The sequence below is a fragment of the Cricetulus griseus genome, chromosome 3 (genome assembly GCF_003668045.3).
Source record: "Cricetulus griseus strain 17A/GY chromosome 3, alternate assembly CriGri-PICRH-1.0, whole genome shotgun sequence".
Lineage (NCBI taxonomy): Eukaryota > Metazoa > Chordata > Mammalia > Rodentia > Cricetidae > Cricetulus > Cricetulus griseus.
In genome coordinates this window covers 248,582,883-248,601,082 of record NC_048596.1, presented here as the reverse complement: position 1 = coordinate 248,601,082, position 18,200 = coordinate 248,582,883, and the positions used below count along the sequence as shown (strand labels likewise).

The following is an 18,200-nucleotide window of genomic DNA, read 5'->3' as shown; positions in this document are numbered from 1 at the left end:
TATATATATATATATATATATATATATATATATATATATATATATAATATATATATATATTTCACATAGTCAGCATTCAGTTATTGTGGCAAAATACCATGAGCAAAGGCAACACAAGGAATGGGGAATGTATTTCAGTTTATGGTTCCAGGTGGACAAGACTCCATGTTTCCTGAATGGAGGGTTATCAACCAGTAGGAAGTATCGCTGCATGAACAGAAAGCTGGGATTTCACAACAATAATAGAAAACATGATATAGGGGAAAATAGAAAAAGGCAAAGCTTCCTTAAATCTCAGTGTCTACCCCTAGTGATCCACTCTCTTCAGCAAGGCTGCACCACAAGCTGGCAGCCACTCAAATACTGAAGTGTTAAGAGGAAAATTACTCATTCATAACACCTCATCATGTGGGAAGGATTAGATTTATAAGGGTTAGTAAAGATTGGCAATTTGATATCATTTAGAATTATCTAGGAGGAAAAGCTCTCTCTCTCTCTCTCTCTCTTTCTCTCTCTCTCTTGCTGTGTGTGTGTGTGTGTGTGTGTGTGTGTGTGTGTGTGTGTGTGTGTGTGATTCCACAGCTGAATCTATTAGGAGTGAAGACTCACAATACACATGATATCAACCATTTCATGGGCTGTGTCTCAGCCAAAACATAGAGGACAAAGAAAGTAGATCATAATCAATGTATACCTCTGCTTCCTGATTATGGAAAAATCACTGAGACCAGCTTTCTCAGCTTCCCTACCATGATAAAATGTGTCCCTTTACAATAAATTGCACAATAAATCATTCTCCAACAACTTACCTTATGAGATTTATCATAGAAATGAAAAGTGAACTTTGACAAATATAACTACCCATGAGTCAGTAGTCCTCATCACCTTGAGGCACATTGTCTATGACTATCCAGATGTCTTTGTATTGACAGCTTCTATCTCTATTCTGGCTGAGGGAAAATGGGCCCATTATTATCTTTAGAACTTTGTCACTTCACCTGGCTCCCTGTGTCTGACTGATCCAGGCTTACTCTATGGCCACATCCTGTTTAAAACCCTTATCTGTATGTAGAAAGCCACAGATCTGGGTGAACATATTGACACTCAAAGTCTCTCATTTTGCATGAACTTTATGTTCAAAGGTGATGTTCTCCAACTCTGTTATACAATATGTTTCTCATGAGGATACCCATCCAAACTTAATATCTTTCAGTATAAAACGTAAAGTTTATTATGCTGGGGTAGACAAGTACTGGAGGAATGGAATTCAGTCCTGGAATCCAGCTTTAATTGCTTAATGTAACAATTATAGTCCAGATTCATCATTTCCCATGCAGTTAAAAACTGAAATATTATTCCTCAAAAATGTATTCCCCTTTTATTCCCTCTAACCCCTAAATAACAATTTCTTCAATTGTTACAACTACAACACAGCTCTTAAACCTAATACTCAGGAATCAATAGAGAATAGGTAAAAGAAAGGTTCTAAGAGCAAGAGAAACAGAAAGGTTACTGTCAGATTTCATCTTCTAGAAATGTCAGAGAAGCTATACTCAGGAAAGTCAGCACTGCTGCCTAAACCAGAGCTGAACAATGATGCTTTCTTTTTTTCATTATAGTCTTTTAAACTATTTAAAAATCTTCAGTGCTTAATGTTAATACCAAATCACACTTACATGTAGATGGTATATATGGACCTTTAATAATCACAACCATTCTTTGGAATCTTTCATTATGTCATGCTAACATTTACAAACTCACAAAGGGCAAGGATCCTGATTATTTTTCTTCCCCTATGCTCAGTTTAAGGACCTATGACTGCATGTCTGGTATTGTGCTTGGGTGGGTTTATATGACACTGTCATATCTACAGATTCAAGTTGAATGTAAGTGTCTGTGTGACATAATGAAATCACATAAATACTGCATTCTCATTGTCATGAAAGGAGAGCAAAATTCTATAAACAAAATACAACAAAAGTATAACTAGGTGTAAATGATTAAACAGTACTCTTCTAAAACATCCTTGACAATGAACAAAATATCAAAAGAATGAAAGGTGATAAGGCTTGCAAAATATAAAATATATGATTTCAAAATTAGCATCATGCATCCACAGATGTACTGAAATAATAGCAAGTAGTATAAATAAGAGAAAATGTTTAAATCCCTTTATAAGGATATAAGAAAAACAGAAGAGAAACAAGGAAATAATAAACTAAATAGGAGCAATGATGAGATAGATTAAGCAGCTCCTTTCATTTCCTCAAAGTGGCTATCTCCTAAGATTACATTATCTGATTACATGTGCTATTAGATCAACAATCAATACTTTTTACTTTTTTAATTTAAATTAGAAACAAGCTTCTTTTACATGTCGATCCCAGTTCCTTCTCCCTTCCCTCCTACCCTGCCCCCCACCAAGCACTATCCCAACACCTTTCTGCTCCCCAGGGAGGGTGAGGCCTTCCAGGGGTGATCTAAAGTCTATCATATCATTTGGAGCAGGGCCTCTGCCCTTCCCTTGTGTGTCTAGGCTGAGAGAGTATCCCTCTCTGTGGAGTTGGCTTCCAAAGTTCATTTGTGTACTAGGGATAAATACTGATCCACTACCAGAAGACCCATAGATTAACCAGACCTCCAAACTGACATCCTCCATCAGGATTACTGGAACAGTCCTATGCTGGTTTCCCAGCTATCAGTCTGGGGTCCATGAGCCCCCCCCCCTTGTTCAGGTCAGCTGTTCCTGTGGGTTTCTCCAGCATGACCCCTTTGCTCATCACTCTTCCCTCTCTGCAACTGGATTCCAATGTTCAGCTCATTGTTTAGCTGTGAGTGTCTGTTTCTGATTCCATCAGCTACTGGATGAAGGCTCTAGGATGGCATATAAGGTAGTCAGTCATCGTTCTCATTATTGGAGAAGGGCATTTAAAGTAGCCTCTTGAGTATTGCTTAGATTGTTAGTTGGGGTCAAACTTGTAGATCTCTATACATTTCCCTAGTGCCAGAATTCTCTTTAAACCCATAATGGCTCCCTCTATTATGGTGTTTCTCTTCTTGTTCTCCTCTATCCTTCCCCTGACTAGATCTTCCTGCTCCATCTTGTCCTCCTTTCCCCTCCTCTTCTCCCCTTCTTTTTCTTTTACCCTTGCTCCATGCTCCCAATTAGCTTAGGAGGAGATCTTGTCCCTTTCTTCTTCTCCGGGGGACCATATATGTCCCTCTTAAGGCCCCCCTTGTTTCCCAGCTTCTCTGGTGGTGTGGATTGTAGGCTGCTATTTCTTTGCTCTAGGTCAAAATCCATATATGAGTGAGTACATACCATGTTTGTCTTTTTTGTGACTGGGTTGCCTTACTCAGGATGGTTTAAACATTACAAATACAACTTTGTCAATTTGACATTCATTCATAGAACTTTGGGGCATCACACCTCACCACTTACCTTCAAAAGTACAAGACTATCTTATGAGGCAGTATCTATTCAGAGTCCCCATATCCTCTAGAACTCCTGATCCTGTTTAGAATACATAGTCTTTTCTGAGACATAGTAAATAGTGAGGGTCTGTGAAATAATAAAAACAAAACAAAACAAAAATCCCAAAATGAAACAAGATACAGGCTTCCAGTATACCTGAGTAAGAAGTATCATTCTTCATCAAAACTGGAGTATTGGGGGCTATATCAAGAAATGATAGGAACAAACCAAGACTGAAAGCTGGAAGCATTTGGACATCTGATTAAAGCAACTGTATTTAGAAAGGTTTGGGTAGCTAGCCTTGATCTACTATCTCTGCTGCCTGATATGCCTGACATGTCCTGAGCAGACATTCCAAGTACCTTAAGTTCTGATACCCTTAGTATCATCCTATTACTTATGCTTTACCTCAATAATGACCTTTCAGAGACTTCTCAAGTAGACTATGATTATGCCATGCATTGCTCACCCTCATTTACATTCTAGACTTTTGAAGCAAGTATCAATGATTCCTATAGCTTTGTATTTCTATGCCTACAAAGCCAGTGCCACCTGTATCATGCTCCAAGTTATATAGTAAGCTTTTGATACAGACTATGAACAAAAATGTCATGGGATATTCTACATGAGGTTAAGTTAATGCATATTTTTTGTAAACTTGTTTATTTATTTAATCTCCTGTGATGGTTTTCCATTTCTCCTCTCCTCTCAGTTCCCCGACCCTTTTCATTCAATGTCCCCCTCCCCAACCATTCCTACTCTGTTTCTGTATAGGAAAGTGAGGTCTCATATATCAACAAAACATGGCATATTAAGTAGTAGTAAGACTAAGAAACTCCCAATGTATTAAAACTGGGCAAGGTGACCCAGTATGAGGAGTAGTGTCCCAAAAGCCAGTAAAAGTGTTGAGACAGATCCTGCTCCAAGTATTAGGAGTCCCACAAGAGGACCATGCCATACAACTGTATCATATAAACAAAGTGCCTAGGTCAGTCATATGCAGGCTCTTTGGTTGTCATTTCTATTTTTGTGAGCCCCGATGAGCCCAGGTTAATTGATTTAATAATGCATACTAACTGTAAATAGGGTGTTAGTGATAAGTAAATAAGTTAGTACCTCCCATTATTTTGTTGCAACCCAAATCATTCCCCACACAAAAAGGAAACAATGAGTTCTTTCCATACTTAGTTAGAGTCACCTATTGTTTTAGATTCCCTTAGTGTTTCCTCAACCTTCCTGATGTTGTAACCCTTTATTATAGTTCCTCAAGTTGTGATGACCCCAACCATAAAACTATATTTTTTGTTACTTCATAACTGTAATTTTGCTACTGTTATGAATCACAATGTAAATATCTAATAGGCAGGATATGGAACCCTTTTTAGAAGGGTTATTAATTCCACAAAGGTATCACAATCTACAGGTAGAGAACCACTGCCTTAGATGCTAATTCCAATACCAACATATGAAGTGGACCTTCAAATACCCTTCTGACTATCTGTAGGCAATTCATTCATAATGGCAACACCTAATGTCATATGCATTTGGAAAATAATCTAAAAGAATAGTAATCATATCAGTTGAGAATGTGCAAGAAGGATCAATTCATGGTAAAAATAGGAAATACCAGTGCTCATTAGGTTGTTGAAAAACGTCAAGGTCAGATTTGTTTAACTTTCATTGAGTTATTTGATGGAGTAGACTCTTTGGACCCCAAACCATAGATGATTTTGGTACATGCCAGAATTAAATGGCAAAAGGTTATTGCTAATACTACACATCCATGTTATGAAGAAAATTGACTGAGAATCAGTAGAATTTCCATAGTAATAAGCAACCTTCATCATGCCACACAACACCATAGTAGTTGCTGGAATAAAGTGTCACTGTGGGTCCTGCACAATCAAATGATAATGCAACACCCAGCCAAGCAAGATATAACCAGTGGGCCAATATTGGTACAACTATTATGAGTTCAACAAAGCACTTTCTTATTGGATTTAAGGCCATCTCAGCACCATAGAACGCATGTTTGGTATTATTCAGAATAAAAAATTTGTGTCTAAGGATGTAATAATCCCTAATAGGATGACCTCTGCAATTGTTTGCTTCAGTAGATGTGATGTTTATACAAGTTGCCTCCTAAACTATATGTTTACCTGTTACTTTTTGTATCTGTCTAGCAAGTAAAACTCTGTACAGCATTCCATGAATATTGGTAAAGACTTGCAAAGGATAAGTTGTTCAGAATAAATACCCATTGCTATGGCCTGGGAGTTCAGGGAGCATTGCAGATTTATTGATGGGAATGTACAAGAACCTGAAGAAAATAGTGAAAGTCTGGGTCATAGCTATTTCCATTTAAGTATAAAAATCCCATCAGTATTTATGAACCAGAGGTGGCTGAGGCTATATAAAACATGTCTTAGACAATAGTAACAGATGGGAAATTAGATAAACACCCAAGATACACTTATGTCTGTGGTCACAGATTCTAGGCTGCAGTCACTGACCCCTAACAGACAAAGGTCATTGAATCATCATTTGGATTTCAGGTGTTACTTCCTTGTGCCCTCTAGCAGGATATGCTCTACTATATAGCAGGTAGAAAGCTAAAAGAAGGAATGAAAGGACCAATGTGATGCAGATTTCCTGAGTCAGCAGGCAAGCTGGGTTGTGACTTCTCAAGGATGCCACTCTCTTTGATTCCAATATTTTCCTGTAAGTAACTCCTCATTTTAGTTCCCCTATAGATGCTTGAACATTGTTATTGGCTTTTTGTTTATTTCTACAGTTGTTAACCTATCTGGGACTATTGGACTTTAGTTCATAACTAACTAGGAGCTGCAAAGCTGTATAGACTTTAGATGTATTTTGTGGTCATTGCTCTAGAAAGAAAATGCATTTTGTGATTAGTAGGTTTTCAAATAGAGACATGTAGTTATGTCTAGAGACATTTTGTCTTGTCTTAACTGATATGATGTACAAAGTGTGTGTGGGGTTGCATTATGGGTGTCAAGGGATTAAAAACCAGGGATTTGTCAGAATATTACACAAAATAGGCATATCCAAAACGGGGAATGATTCATCTCCAAAAGTGAAAATTGCAGATTAGGAGACATTAAGATGAAATGAGAGCAATAGATTCTAATGGGTCAAATTAGTAACATTTTAGGAAGGAAAAAGTAACATATTCTGGTTATATACTCTTGACTATGAGTTCTTTCACTTGAATGAGTGAAACCAAATTATTACTTCTGGAGAGAAATGTATGCAAGCATGTGGATGTGGGTCTTATAGAACCTTGACAATTAGGCTCAAGTAAAAGAATGATGCAAAACCTCACAATAATGTTAATTTGGTTCTATTTTCTTAATAATATTTCAAGAAAAATGAATGAGCAACAACCATGAACTTGATTTTATGTAGAAAAAGAAAGTAATGAGTCTTCTTTCTTTCTCCTTGGAGAGTGAAATTCCTTCAGTTGATAAATGGACAGAATGTACACATATATATTTAATATATATACATATCACTCATAGAATACATTTAAGAAATCATGTGCATTTTTGACAATATAGTAATATGAATTATTTGACAACATTTTTATTGTTATCTTATTTTATGTAGCTTTTCAATATATTTAGATACTTTAAGTATTTGGGTGTTGATATTTCCCATGCAGTCCCCCACCAATTATTTTGTATTGGGGATTACTGCTAGTGCTAATAAAGTTTCTTTTGAAATATAAAGTCATAAGAGTCACATATTATAACATAATTTGTTTCAGACTTGTGTCAACAAAAGTAAATACCATTTTAGTTTGATAAGTGGATGCTGTATCACCTTGTTGTAAAATATTAATGTGTTACAGTTCTGTGGTTCTTCATGTAAAGGACACAGGTAAAGGTAACTGATGAAACCAACACTTACCACAGCAAAAAAAAATTTAAAGGCATCTGTTACACAGAGCAGAGAAAATAGATAAAAATCAAAATCCTGAAGTGAGTGACATGTCACCAAGTGTGGGCCTTTACAAGTAATGATGACAACCCTTGGCAACACAGAGCCTCAAAGGATGTGTAAAGTCCTCTGTGTGTGTGTGTGTGTGTGTGTGTGTGTGTGTGTGTGTGTGTGTGTGTGTGTGTGTGTGTGTTGCCTTCTGAAATTGCTAATAACACGACTATAAAATAATCACACAAACTGCAAATATAGTTTATTTTTTATGTTTTCATTATAACTATATTGCTAAGTCTATTCATAGGCTTATTGTAAACATCAAATTGAGAGGAAAATGTCTGAAATATTTTCCAAAGAAATAAATACATGACATTTTGGAGTTGCTTTTGCAATCCCAGGCAGTGGCATCATGTTTATGAGAACATTCTCTTCATCCTCAATATCAATAAAAAGGCAAATCATGCATTTTCACTAATAATGAAGATAAAGCAAACCTGTGCATGTTACTTTTGTCAGATTACGGTCAAATTGGATACTGAACTTCTAATTACAAAATTTTGAGTGTCTTATTGCTCAAAATCAAGAGAATTTTTCAGGACATTAAACAACAATAGGACGAGATCATTCTGATTTATGTTAAGCTCCATGTGTTAGGAAAATATGGAAACATCTGAAAATAACATTAAAAAGGCAGTGTCTTACATTTCAAAATATAATTCTTTGCACATATATTTACTTAACTAAATTGTACACTGTAAGATGTTTATCACTCAGCATATCTAAAACTACCAAACTGTGTAAAGAGGCCACTGTGGTAAGGCTTCCATTGACAGGGGGATTGTCGACAACCTAAGAGAAAGGGATCTCAGACTGGCTTCTCTTCTTTAGCAAGGGTATCGCTCCTGCTCCTACTGTCCTACCTGCTTTTTGGAGATAATGTGACCTCTGCAGCCACCTGTGTCAAGAGGGATGGAGATACCCAGAAGACGTTAGAGAAACTGTTTAAATTGGCCACCTTTATGTCTCAGATCACTAGTAGCCAAGCTGCAAAAATGTTCACTGAATTTGTAAGTACCCCCCGACTTATGGCTTCTTTATAAAATGGGTCTTCATGTTACTGATTGGGATGTTGTATAGCCTAAAATGGAAAGCATCATGACCCAAATTTCAAGCAATATAAGATCATACGTGGAAGAAATCAGTAGCCACTAATGTCTTTGACAGAAGAAAGGGGCATTCTGAAGAAATGTTGGTTATTTCCTCGCATGATATAATTTTAACATTTTTCTCTATTTTTGAGCTTTATCTTAATTCATGCTTGTGACATAAAGCCATAAAATGTATGGCTAAGTAAAAGGTGTGAATTTTATTCATTCATTTAGTATAGTGGTTCTCAACATTCCTAGTGCTTCAGCCCTTTAATACAGTTCCACATATGGTGATGAATCCCAATCATAAAATTTTTCCATTGCCACTTCACATCTATAATTTTGCCACTATTATAAATTGTAATGTTAATATCTTATATGGAACATATCTGATGTGTGACTCCTGAAGGGGTTGAGACCCATAGATTGACAACCACTGATTTAGTAGTTTGGCCTACACTGGTGTTCTTTCCTTTGGGTACTATAGATAACCAGAAAAGGAGAACTTCTTTCCAGGGCACTGCAAACAGTAGAGCTACAGACACAGGTTATCAGGAGCAGAAATTTTCAATACTTTTCTTTATAAATCTTCAAGTGCACTGAATCACTTTTAAACAATTCAAATTCATGTGTTTGTAATAAGAAGGAGTTCTGGTGTAGAGATGGTAATATGTCCTGCCTTCATGATTCAGACACATTAAAAGCTACGTATTATGATACCTGTTTTAGAGCAATCATGGAGCACTTCCATACACATATCAATGGACATATAATAATGTGACTCATGTTTGCATAACAGACACACACAGTCCCAGTATTCATTCTATACACTGTTTCACTCACTCCCATTACTTGATAGGATGCCCTGAATATTTGAAGTCATCCTAAATATCCTTTCAAATATCAAATATGTCACCAATAATAGATATACATGATGATTTTAAGCAATAAATCTATTATAGCAAATTAATGGATAAATATTATTAAATGCAAATGTTATTTTCTGTTGCTTATTTCCAATAATATTATTCCAAGGATTTTTATGACTTGGTACAATCAGCAAAATAGCACTCTGAATTCACAATGACATTGGTAAATGACAGTTGTACAGATGCAGATGTATTAGCATCTTAATATTAAGTCTTAATATTAAGATGTCTAAAAAATAAGTTAGAAACTATATATGATTTGTTACTATGGCATTTGCCACAAATGCCAGACAAAGATGATACAGCACTTAGTACTTTTAGTTTTGCTATTTTTGGTGCTGGCTGGCAGAACTTTTAGGAAGCCAGAGAATAGCAAACAGGGGAGAAATTTGGGATATTTGAGGGTTAGTTAGGTGGAAAAATGAGACTAAAGATCATGTTTCAAAATGTATATTAAAAAGTCTTTCTTCTAACATATTAATTTCATTTTTGCAATAATACTTTTTTATTGTTTTAGAATTCCAAAAATGAATGCTAATTCTATGAGAGTATCACTCTCCTCACCAAAACTTCTAGTATCCTCCTGTCACAAATTCCCAGTCTCTTATTATTGCTGTTAAATATGTATGTGTATGTATGTATGCGTGTCCATATATATATATATATATATATATATATATATATATATATATATATATGCTCATGTTTTTCTACATATATGTGCATTTATCTATGTCTAACTACCTAGAATTAAACAAATTATGAGGGTGTTCATCTCAAGAAGCAACTGATTTGCCCTGTCTCCACAGCTGTTGAACCCCTGTCACACTTCATCTAGGGATAGGGCTATTTGGGATTTCCCCTGTTCATAATAATATGTCAACTATTATTATTATTATTATTATTATTATTATTATTATTATTATTATTATGCTGGTCTTGTTCAGTTAGCATGCTTTTGAGAATTTGGGCTTCACTTTACCTGTCATGTCTAATAAGAAGCCATCTGTAAAAAAAAGCATGCTTTCTGGGGCTCTGTCTTTACAAGCTTTCTATCCCAATTCCCCCTTTGAGAGTTTCTTGGAGTCTAGGATTTCTAATTTTTGAACTTAAATTGAAAGCAATCTTATTTTACATACTACTCCCAGTTCCCTTTCCCTCCTGTCCTTCCACCCCCACATCATCTCCCCTTCCACTCCTCAGAGAGGGTGAGGCTTCCCATGAGGGATCATCAAAGTCTGCAGGAGAGAGAGAAGGGGAGAAGGGGGGCAAGGAGGAAAACATTAGTGATCAGGAAGGTTGGCTTGGGAGAACAGAGGAGAGCAAGGAAGGAGATACCTTGATAGAGTCCAGGTTTAAGGATTGCATTACAGATGTCTCAGTTGTGATTGGGAACCTCAAAGTCACTCATTCTGTGCTTTTTGGTCAGTTGTGTAACTCTGTAATTGTCTCCATCTATTTCAAGAACCTTCTTCGGTGAGGATTGAGATTAATCTTATCTGTGGGTATAAGGATATAGAATACTGTTATAGAATATGTTGGTTTAAGAATTGACAGTAATAGGTTCTATGACATCTCCATAGTTGTCTAGGCATTACTAGGCATCAATTCTCTTCTGTTGAGTTTAAATTAAATATCTGTCAAATGTATTAGAATTTGGGTTATTGGCTCATTCATATATTTCCTTATGTCTAACTTATTTAATATTACACCATTTCCAGGATAAACAGTATGCCCAGGGCAAGAACTACAATGACAGGTTCCCTGAAAGCTGCCCCACTGAATCTTTTGATACTCCAGAAAACAAGGGGCAAGTTCTAGAAAGCAATGTAAGTGTTTACTCTTTGGTATTTCTTTTCCAGAACAATTGAAGCAATTCAGCATTTCTATACATAGTGGATATGATCAAAGGCACTATAATTATTATATGAACAATAAAGAAATGCTGTATGGTTAATAAATTGTAAGTGAAATATGCTAACTGATCTTTATATGGTCTATAATTTTACATGAAGAAGATTCTTTTACCACCACAAAAACAGGATTTGTACTTGTTATTCTGTAGGAAAGTTTCAATTGATATTAAAATTCATGGTTGAATATTCATTAATGTAAGCAAATGCAATACAAATATAGTTGTATTTCTCATGGTTACTGATGGAACCCAAATTGGCAGCACAGTTGCCAATACTGACCTGTTCATTTCTGACTGTTCTGTAGTTATTGGTTCTGCACCTTTTTCTTTCACTAAGTGTTAATTCCTAACTGACAGCTCTATCTTTACTTTGTAACTGAAAACCACCTGAGAAAATAATCCAATGAACACTTTACATTGTTTCTCAGGATAAAGTCATCCTTTCTGTATGATGGTAAGTCTATATATCACAGCAGCTCAAATTTATAATTGTTATAATGTCTCATTATGATTACTTGCCATAACCCATCTCAGGATTGAGTCAAGTTTGATTAACGGCAAATGTAAGTATACAATTCTCATTTAAATAATTATGATATAAATGACTTAAAATAGAAGAAGCATTAACAATGGGAGTTTGCATAAGAAAACTCATTTATTGAGATGGATTATTTTGCAAGAAACTTCATAGAGCCCTCTACTAACAGCTCTGAGTTTAATCTTCAACAAAATTTCATAACAATGTCAATTTTCACATATGCACCATGGATAATCTCTAAAATAATATTAATAGCTACAGAAATGTTATAGTTTTTATCAAAACTGTCTGTATAGGATTTTATTGCATTTCATTTATTCTAATATGACTGTTAAATTATGGTTTCTTAGTCAGAAGTACTACTGAAATTGGTATGCAATCTACTGTATTCCTGGACTGAACCTCTGTTTCATCTTGTGAATGAAATGTCTGCATTGCAAGGAGACACTAGTGCTATGCTCTCCAAAGCCAGAGAGATTCGGGCAAAATTTGGAGAACTCAGGGTAGGAGTTAAAGTAATACTCAACAAGGTGAGCAGTCTTCTGACAGTTCTTAGCTTTGTTCATGCTCAAATGAAATATTCTTTGTAATGACTACTATATTTTTAAATGTTTTACTTTGCAAAAAATAATTAAAAAGCAATGTAGTTCATGGAGACTATTAGAGAAAACCACAGCCAGTCAACATAAAGAGTTGTGAAGTCCAGTTCCAATGGATACTTCTACATAATATTCCCACATCTATGGCTCAGGGAACATTGCAGAAGATGGGAAGGAAAGATGTAAGAATCACAGAATCAAGGAGTTTATATAAGAATGTTTCTCCTAGGAATGCCAGAAGCTTCATCCATAGTCTCAGCAACATGATTTCCTAAACATGAGATGAACAAGAGCAACACCAATAGATATACCAAAGTGGTCAGGGCTTCAGAGGAGGGTCCATGAGGTCTCAATCCTACACAAAGAACTACAAGCAACTAATGAATATTGAGAAAGGAGAAATAGGCTTCGCCAAGGAAAAATCCATCAGTTGGTTTTCCAATAACAAATCGTTAGCCCTGAAAACATATATATGAGTAATATTACACAGACTGATCAGGTTATTCATAGGAATACATAGGCAAATACATATAAACATGAGCACATAACAACAATTAATCTAGTAATAGGCTGTGGATTTAAATAAAAAAAAGGAACAGTATATGGGAGGGTTTGGAATGAAGAAAAGAAAGGGAGGAAATAATGTAATTTTATTATGTCAAAAATAAAAGAAAAAATAAAATCTTGAAAACAGAAAACATAGGCATCCATATCTGTTATACTCGTACTATAAAAAGGGATACTAGCAACACCACAACTCTCAAATATACTTTACTCATAGTCTCTTATCCAGGGGTAGCAGAAGAAGGCAGAATTTTCTCACTTGGTAGTGTCTTTCCCAGGTTGAAAGACATATATTGAACTGCCTCAGCATATACAGCACAGTCATCCCCTGAATATTTGCCTCTTGAACCATCCAAAGCAATTCACATTTGTTCCAGGCTTTATTGTACACACATTGGCTGGAGATCTTATTTGGTTGAAAATGAGAAGGAATATTGGTTTACTGGCAAATTCCATGACATAGAAAATAAAAACAATACTGAGTCTATACTGAGGAAACACAAAATTTGTTCAATGATAAAAAGGAAATCACTGCCTCTTTGTCACGCTTGTCAAAAATTAAATAGCCACCTGCTGGTTGTCGATCTATCAACTCCTATAAGAAACATTTTATTATATTTCACATGTTCCAGAAAACAAATTCATTAGGGGTTCAGTAAAGTATGTCCATGAAAATCTATATTTATTTTATAATTTTGACTATACAGGTACTGTCACATTTCTGTATTTAAAAAGAGTAAACATCTAAAATACTAAAATATAATTAAAACTTGGCTGACTATCCTTCTGGTTATTATGTTCAGATTGGAGAGAAAGACAATGAGATCTACGTTGCCTGGTCTGGGCTGCCATCCTTACAGTCAAGCAATGAAGATATTCGCGGTTTTGCCTTTTTTAACCTGATCCGCTGCTTGGTCAGAGATTCCCACAGAATAAACACTTACCTCGAGGTCCTCAAGTACAGAATGATCCATCAAAATAACTGCTAACAGCAAATTTCTACCATCTGCTTCTGAGATGCCTCTTGATAAGACAATACTGTAAAACTATCTTTAAATTTTCCCTTTTCTTCTTTAAAAATAAAAACTATTTGGATGTTCTAAAGTCTAATTCAATTGGTTCAAATTTCTTCTGTTAATTTCATGCAAAATCAGAATATTTCATAAATAAAAGAAGTTAAGCACCTAACAAACACAATATACAACTTACTTCAGAGTCCTTGAATGCTGATATATGCAAAATTGTTAGAATAAAAAATGTTACTGTTATACAGTCCCTAATATCCATTAAAAATTGAATTTGTCAGCTACATTTTGAATGCCAATGAGTCTTTATTAGACTTTTTGGAGGGTACTGACTGACAATACAGTTAATATGCATATGCATTATCTTTAAAGTACTGTAAAATTTTTCAGTAATTTTATCTGTATTAGACCACAAGTGTGAAATGGTTCTGAATTTCTGTCTTCAACCATGTTCTGAATTCTTGTCTCCTGAGCATATTAGACCTCTTCCAGATGTTTGATTCATTCGGGTAGAACAAGCTTTTCCAGCTTACATCAAGTTTAGTTGGCACTGACATTTTTTAATACTTTGCCCTCATCTTCAAGTGGTTGAAGTAACATAGCAAGGAAGGCAGAGAAGAACAGATCCTACAACGCTTAATCCCCCTCCATCTGAATATACATTCTTTTGCATTTTTTGAGACATAGAAATTAGAAACAGAAAAAAATATGCCATTAGTGACTTATGACACAATAACAGAGACTAATTTCTGATTACAGCTCAAAACGTATTATTTAGAAGTAGTAAATGCATCTCCTGGGGGTGCACTAGTGTTTTTTCAAAACACATGCTTGAACAACTTAAAAGTGTCTGTATCAATAGAGCTGAGCCAAATGTGGTTGCCCCTCTAGTCTCTGCTCTTTCTTCCTTCACATTGAGAAAATTGCCTCCATGTGTATTTGATAGTTTGATATATTTTTTGTTCAGTTTTGTAGTCAATTTATTGAGTGGGTTGACCATGAGATATGATTTTGATGGTATGACAAAATATTTTTAGATAAATGAGAAACACCAAATGTGTATCAGTTAATCTACAATGTATAATATAATACATGTATAGCCCAGATATTCAACAAAAGAAGATACAATTTTAGTTTATATATATCACTGTAAGAAATCAGAAAGGAACTGATACTTTTGGACATATTGGACATCACTAACTATTTTATGGTATATATATTTCTACATGATGACAATGGAGAAACACATGGTGAGAATAATCACTACGTTTTACAGCATGATGCACATGGGTTTTGAAAGTTTGTATTTCTTCTATGAAACAGTGGGAAAGTAGTCCAACCTAGCCCAAGAACAATATATGTCAAGACTCATAAATAAAAAAACAAATTATAATCTAGCTTGTAAGCTTATGGAATTGTGGACTTGTAAAAAAAGAACCCAGGAACATATGCAACTATCATCATATCATTCTAAAATAAAATAAGTGTAGGATAAATAAATAAAATAAAGAGCAATAAAAGCAAAGAGAGAAAAGCATGTGGGAAACTCTGGTGCATTAGTAGGCCACTAGGATGTGAAGGAATAAATCCAAGAGACTGTCACAGTAGATCTGCTCTAAATGGTTGTTCCAACAAGCAGATTATATACATAAAAGGTATATATGTATATATACCTTTTATGTAATATATATATATATATATATATACATATAATTTGAGAGAGAGAGAGAGAGAGAGAGAGAGAGATCGATATATGTCTCTCAGCATAGAAAGTGCTAGTATATTACTGGATTCTAGTCTACTGCAGGATTCTACAAAATATTTAAGCAGAGATAAAACTAATGATGATTTAAATCTTCTATAAAATTAGCAAGTTGGGGATAAATATAAAACTCATTCTACCATGACAACATGATCTTAATAATTTTAGACATAGAGTAAAGGATTATCAGCCTACCTTCCACACTGCCAGAGAAGCTAGTAAATAAGGAGGACACTAAGAGAGACATACATGGTCCACTGGAGAAGGGGAACAGGACAAGATCTCCTGAGCAACTTGCGAGCATGGGGGAGGGGAGAGGGAACTAGGAGAATGATTAGGGGAGAAGAGGAGGGGTGAGGAAGACATGATGGGGCAGGGAGGTTAAGTTGGGGGAAGAACAGAAGAGATCAAGATAAGAGATACCATAATAGAGGGAGACATTTTAGGTTTACAGAGAAATCAGGCACTAGGGAAAAGTCTGGAGATCTACAAAGATGACACCAACTAACAATCTAAGCAACAGAGGAGAAGCTACCTTAAATGCCCTCCCCTGATAATGAAATTGATGACAAATTCATATGCCATCCTATAGCCTTCATCCAGCAGCTGGTGGGAGTAGAAGCAGACACCCACAGCTAAACCTTGAACTGAACTGAAATCCAATTGCAGAAAAGGAGGACTGATGAGCAAAGGGGTCCATACCAGGCTGGTGAAACCCACAGAAACAGCTGACCTGAACAAGCGAGAACTCTTTGTCCCCAGACTGATAGCTTGGAAACCAGCATTGGACTTATCCAGACCCCCTGAATGTGGGTGTCAGGGAGGAGACTTTGGAAATCTATGGGGCCCCTTGTAGTGGATCAGTTACTTATCCCTAGCATAGGAATGGACTTTGGGAGCCCATCCCACATGGCGGGATACTCCCAGAGTCTAGACACAAAGATGTTGTCCTTGTGTCTAGGCTGTATCCCAAAGGGTATAAGAGACTTTGAAGACCCACTATCGAAGGCCTCACCCTCCCTGGGGAGCAGAAAGGGTATGGGATAGGTAGGGTGTTAGTTGGGGGGCAGGGGAGGAGGGGAGGTAGAGGGACATGGGATTGACATGTAAGATAATTTTCTTTCTGATAAAAAAAGGAGAAAAAATAATTACAAAAAGAAAAAAAAAACGAAGAAAGCACATAACAAAAAAATCAAATTTCTTCTGATCTGAATTAAAGAACACAGTAAAATATAGTGGGAAATTACCAATACAGAGTCAGGTAGAAATATAAGGGTATTTAATAGGGAAAAGACTTACTTACAGAGAGACCTAGCCAGATGGCATGGCATCGATCTGTACACAAGCCCAAAAGAGAAAGCGAAAGAGAAAATGCAGTCACACTACTTCACCCTGACCACGCCCTCACAAACATGGTCAGGCACACCTGTAGCCAGCCCCTAAGTAGGCATGGCTACAGCTTCCCCTACAATTCCCCTTTTAGTCTAAAAGAGGACTAAAACTTAACAGTGTAAAGTATCCAAAATTAACAATCATAAAGGTAAAATATAAGAAAATACAACAATCTGCTTATGTCACATCCTAACTATCTATTTTAACTAAACCCTAAAGTCTTCTGAGAGAGGTATCCAAGCCTGAACACCTCCTTCCAATCCCAACCATAAACAATAGGAAGCTATTCCTAACTAGGTATATACACTATCCTAAGTGACAACAATGGGGAAAGGGGGCATAGCATCCTCCAAGTTACTTCCTGCTGAAATGGGACAATGATAGTCATGTGGGGTCCTGTAGGAAGAAAATATTAGTGTAGTAAAAGTCTTGAATGTATTGTATCCAGTCCATGTTAGATGGGATTCTCTTGATAGAAGATCTCGCTTGAAATGCTCATCTTGATTGAAGTCAGTATCCGAAGCTTTGGCTGGAGTGTCAGTTGAAATGGAGCAAGTTGGATCCATGCAGTCGAGGAGGTGTGGCCCATTTTCTTTCCAGGGTGTCCAGGGACTGCTATCAGGCAGGTCTTCATTGGCTGTGTGGGACTCAAACATAAACAGTTAGCAGAGAAATGTTTGCTTGTGTATGTACACATGCTGGGGAATGCAAACATGAGAGCCAAACAATTATGAGAGGGTGTACACCTTGAGAGAAAGATCCAAGAAAAGACAAAGAGAGTCCCCAAGTTCTTCTTTTATTCTGTATTACATCAATTGGCTTCTTGATACAACACAGAAACACTAAAGTTTAGTTAAATAACATGCTCGGATTTTAGAGGAGGAAAGCCAAAT

At 36.0% G+C, this 18,200-nt stretch overlaps 1 protein-coding gene across 1 annotated transcript in view; it reads left to right on the top strand.

The window, feature by feature from the left end:
• LOC100761856 (prolactin-2B1-like) overlaps nt 1–14,117 on the top strand; it is a 49,912-nt gene extending 35,795 nt beyond the window's left edge. Inside the window, exons 3-6 of the mRNA XM_027409244.1 lie at nt 8,269–8,502; nt 11,234–11,341; nt 12,316–12,495; nt 13,932–14,117. Of these exons, the coding sequence (XP_027265045.1) occupies nt 8,269–8,502; nt 11,234–11,341; nt 12,316–12,495; nt 13,932–14,117 (708 nt within the window). The remainder of the gene's footprint in view (nt 1–8,268; nt 8,503–11,233; nt 11,342–12,315; nt 12,496–13,931) is intronic.
• The last annotated feature ends 4,083 nt before the right edge of the window (nt 14,118–18,200 follow it).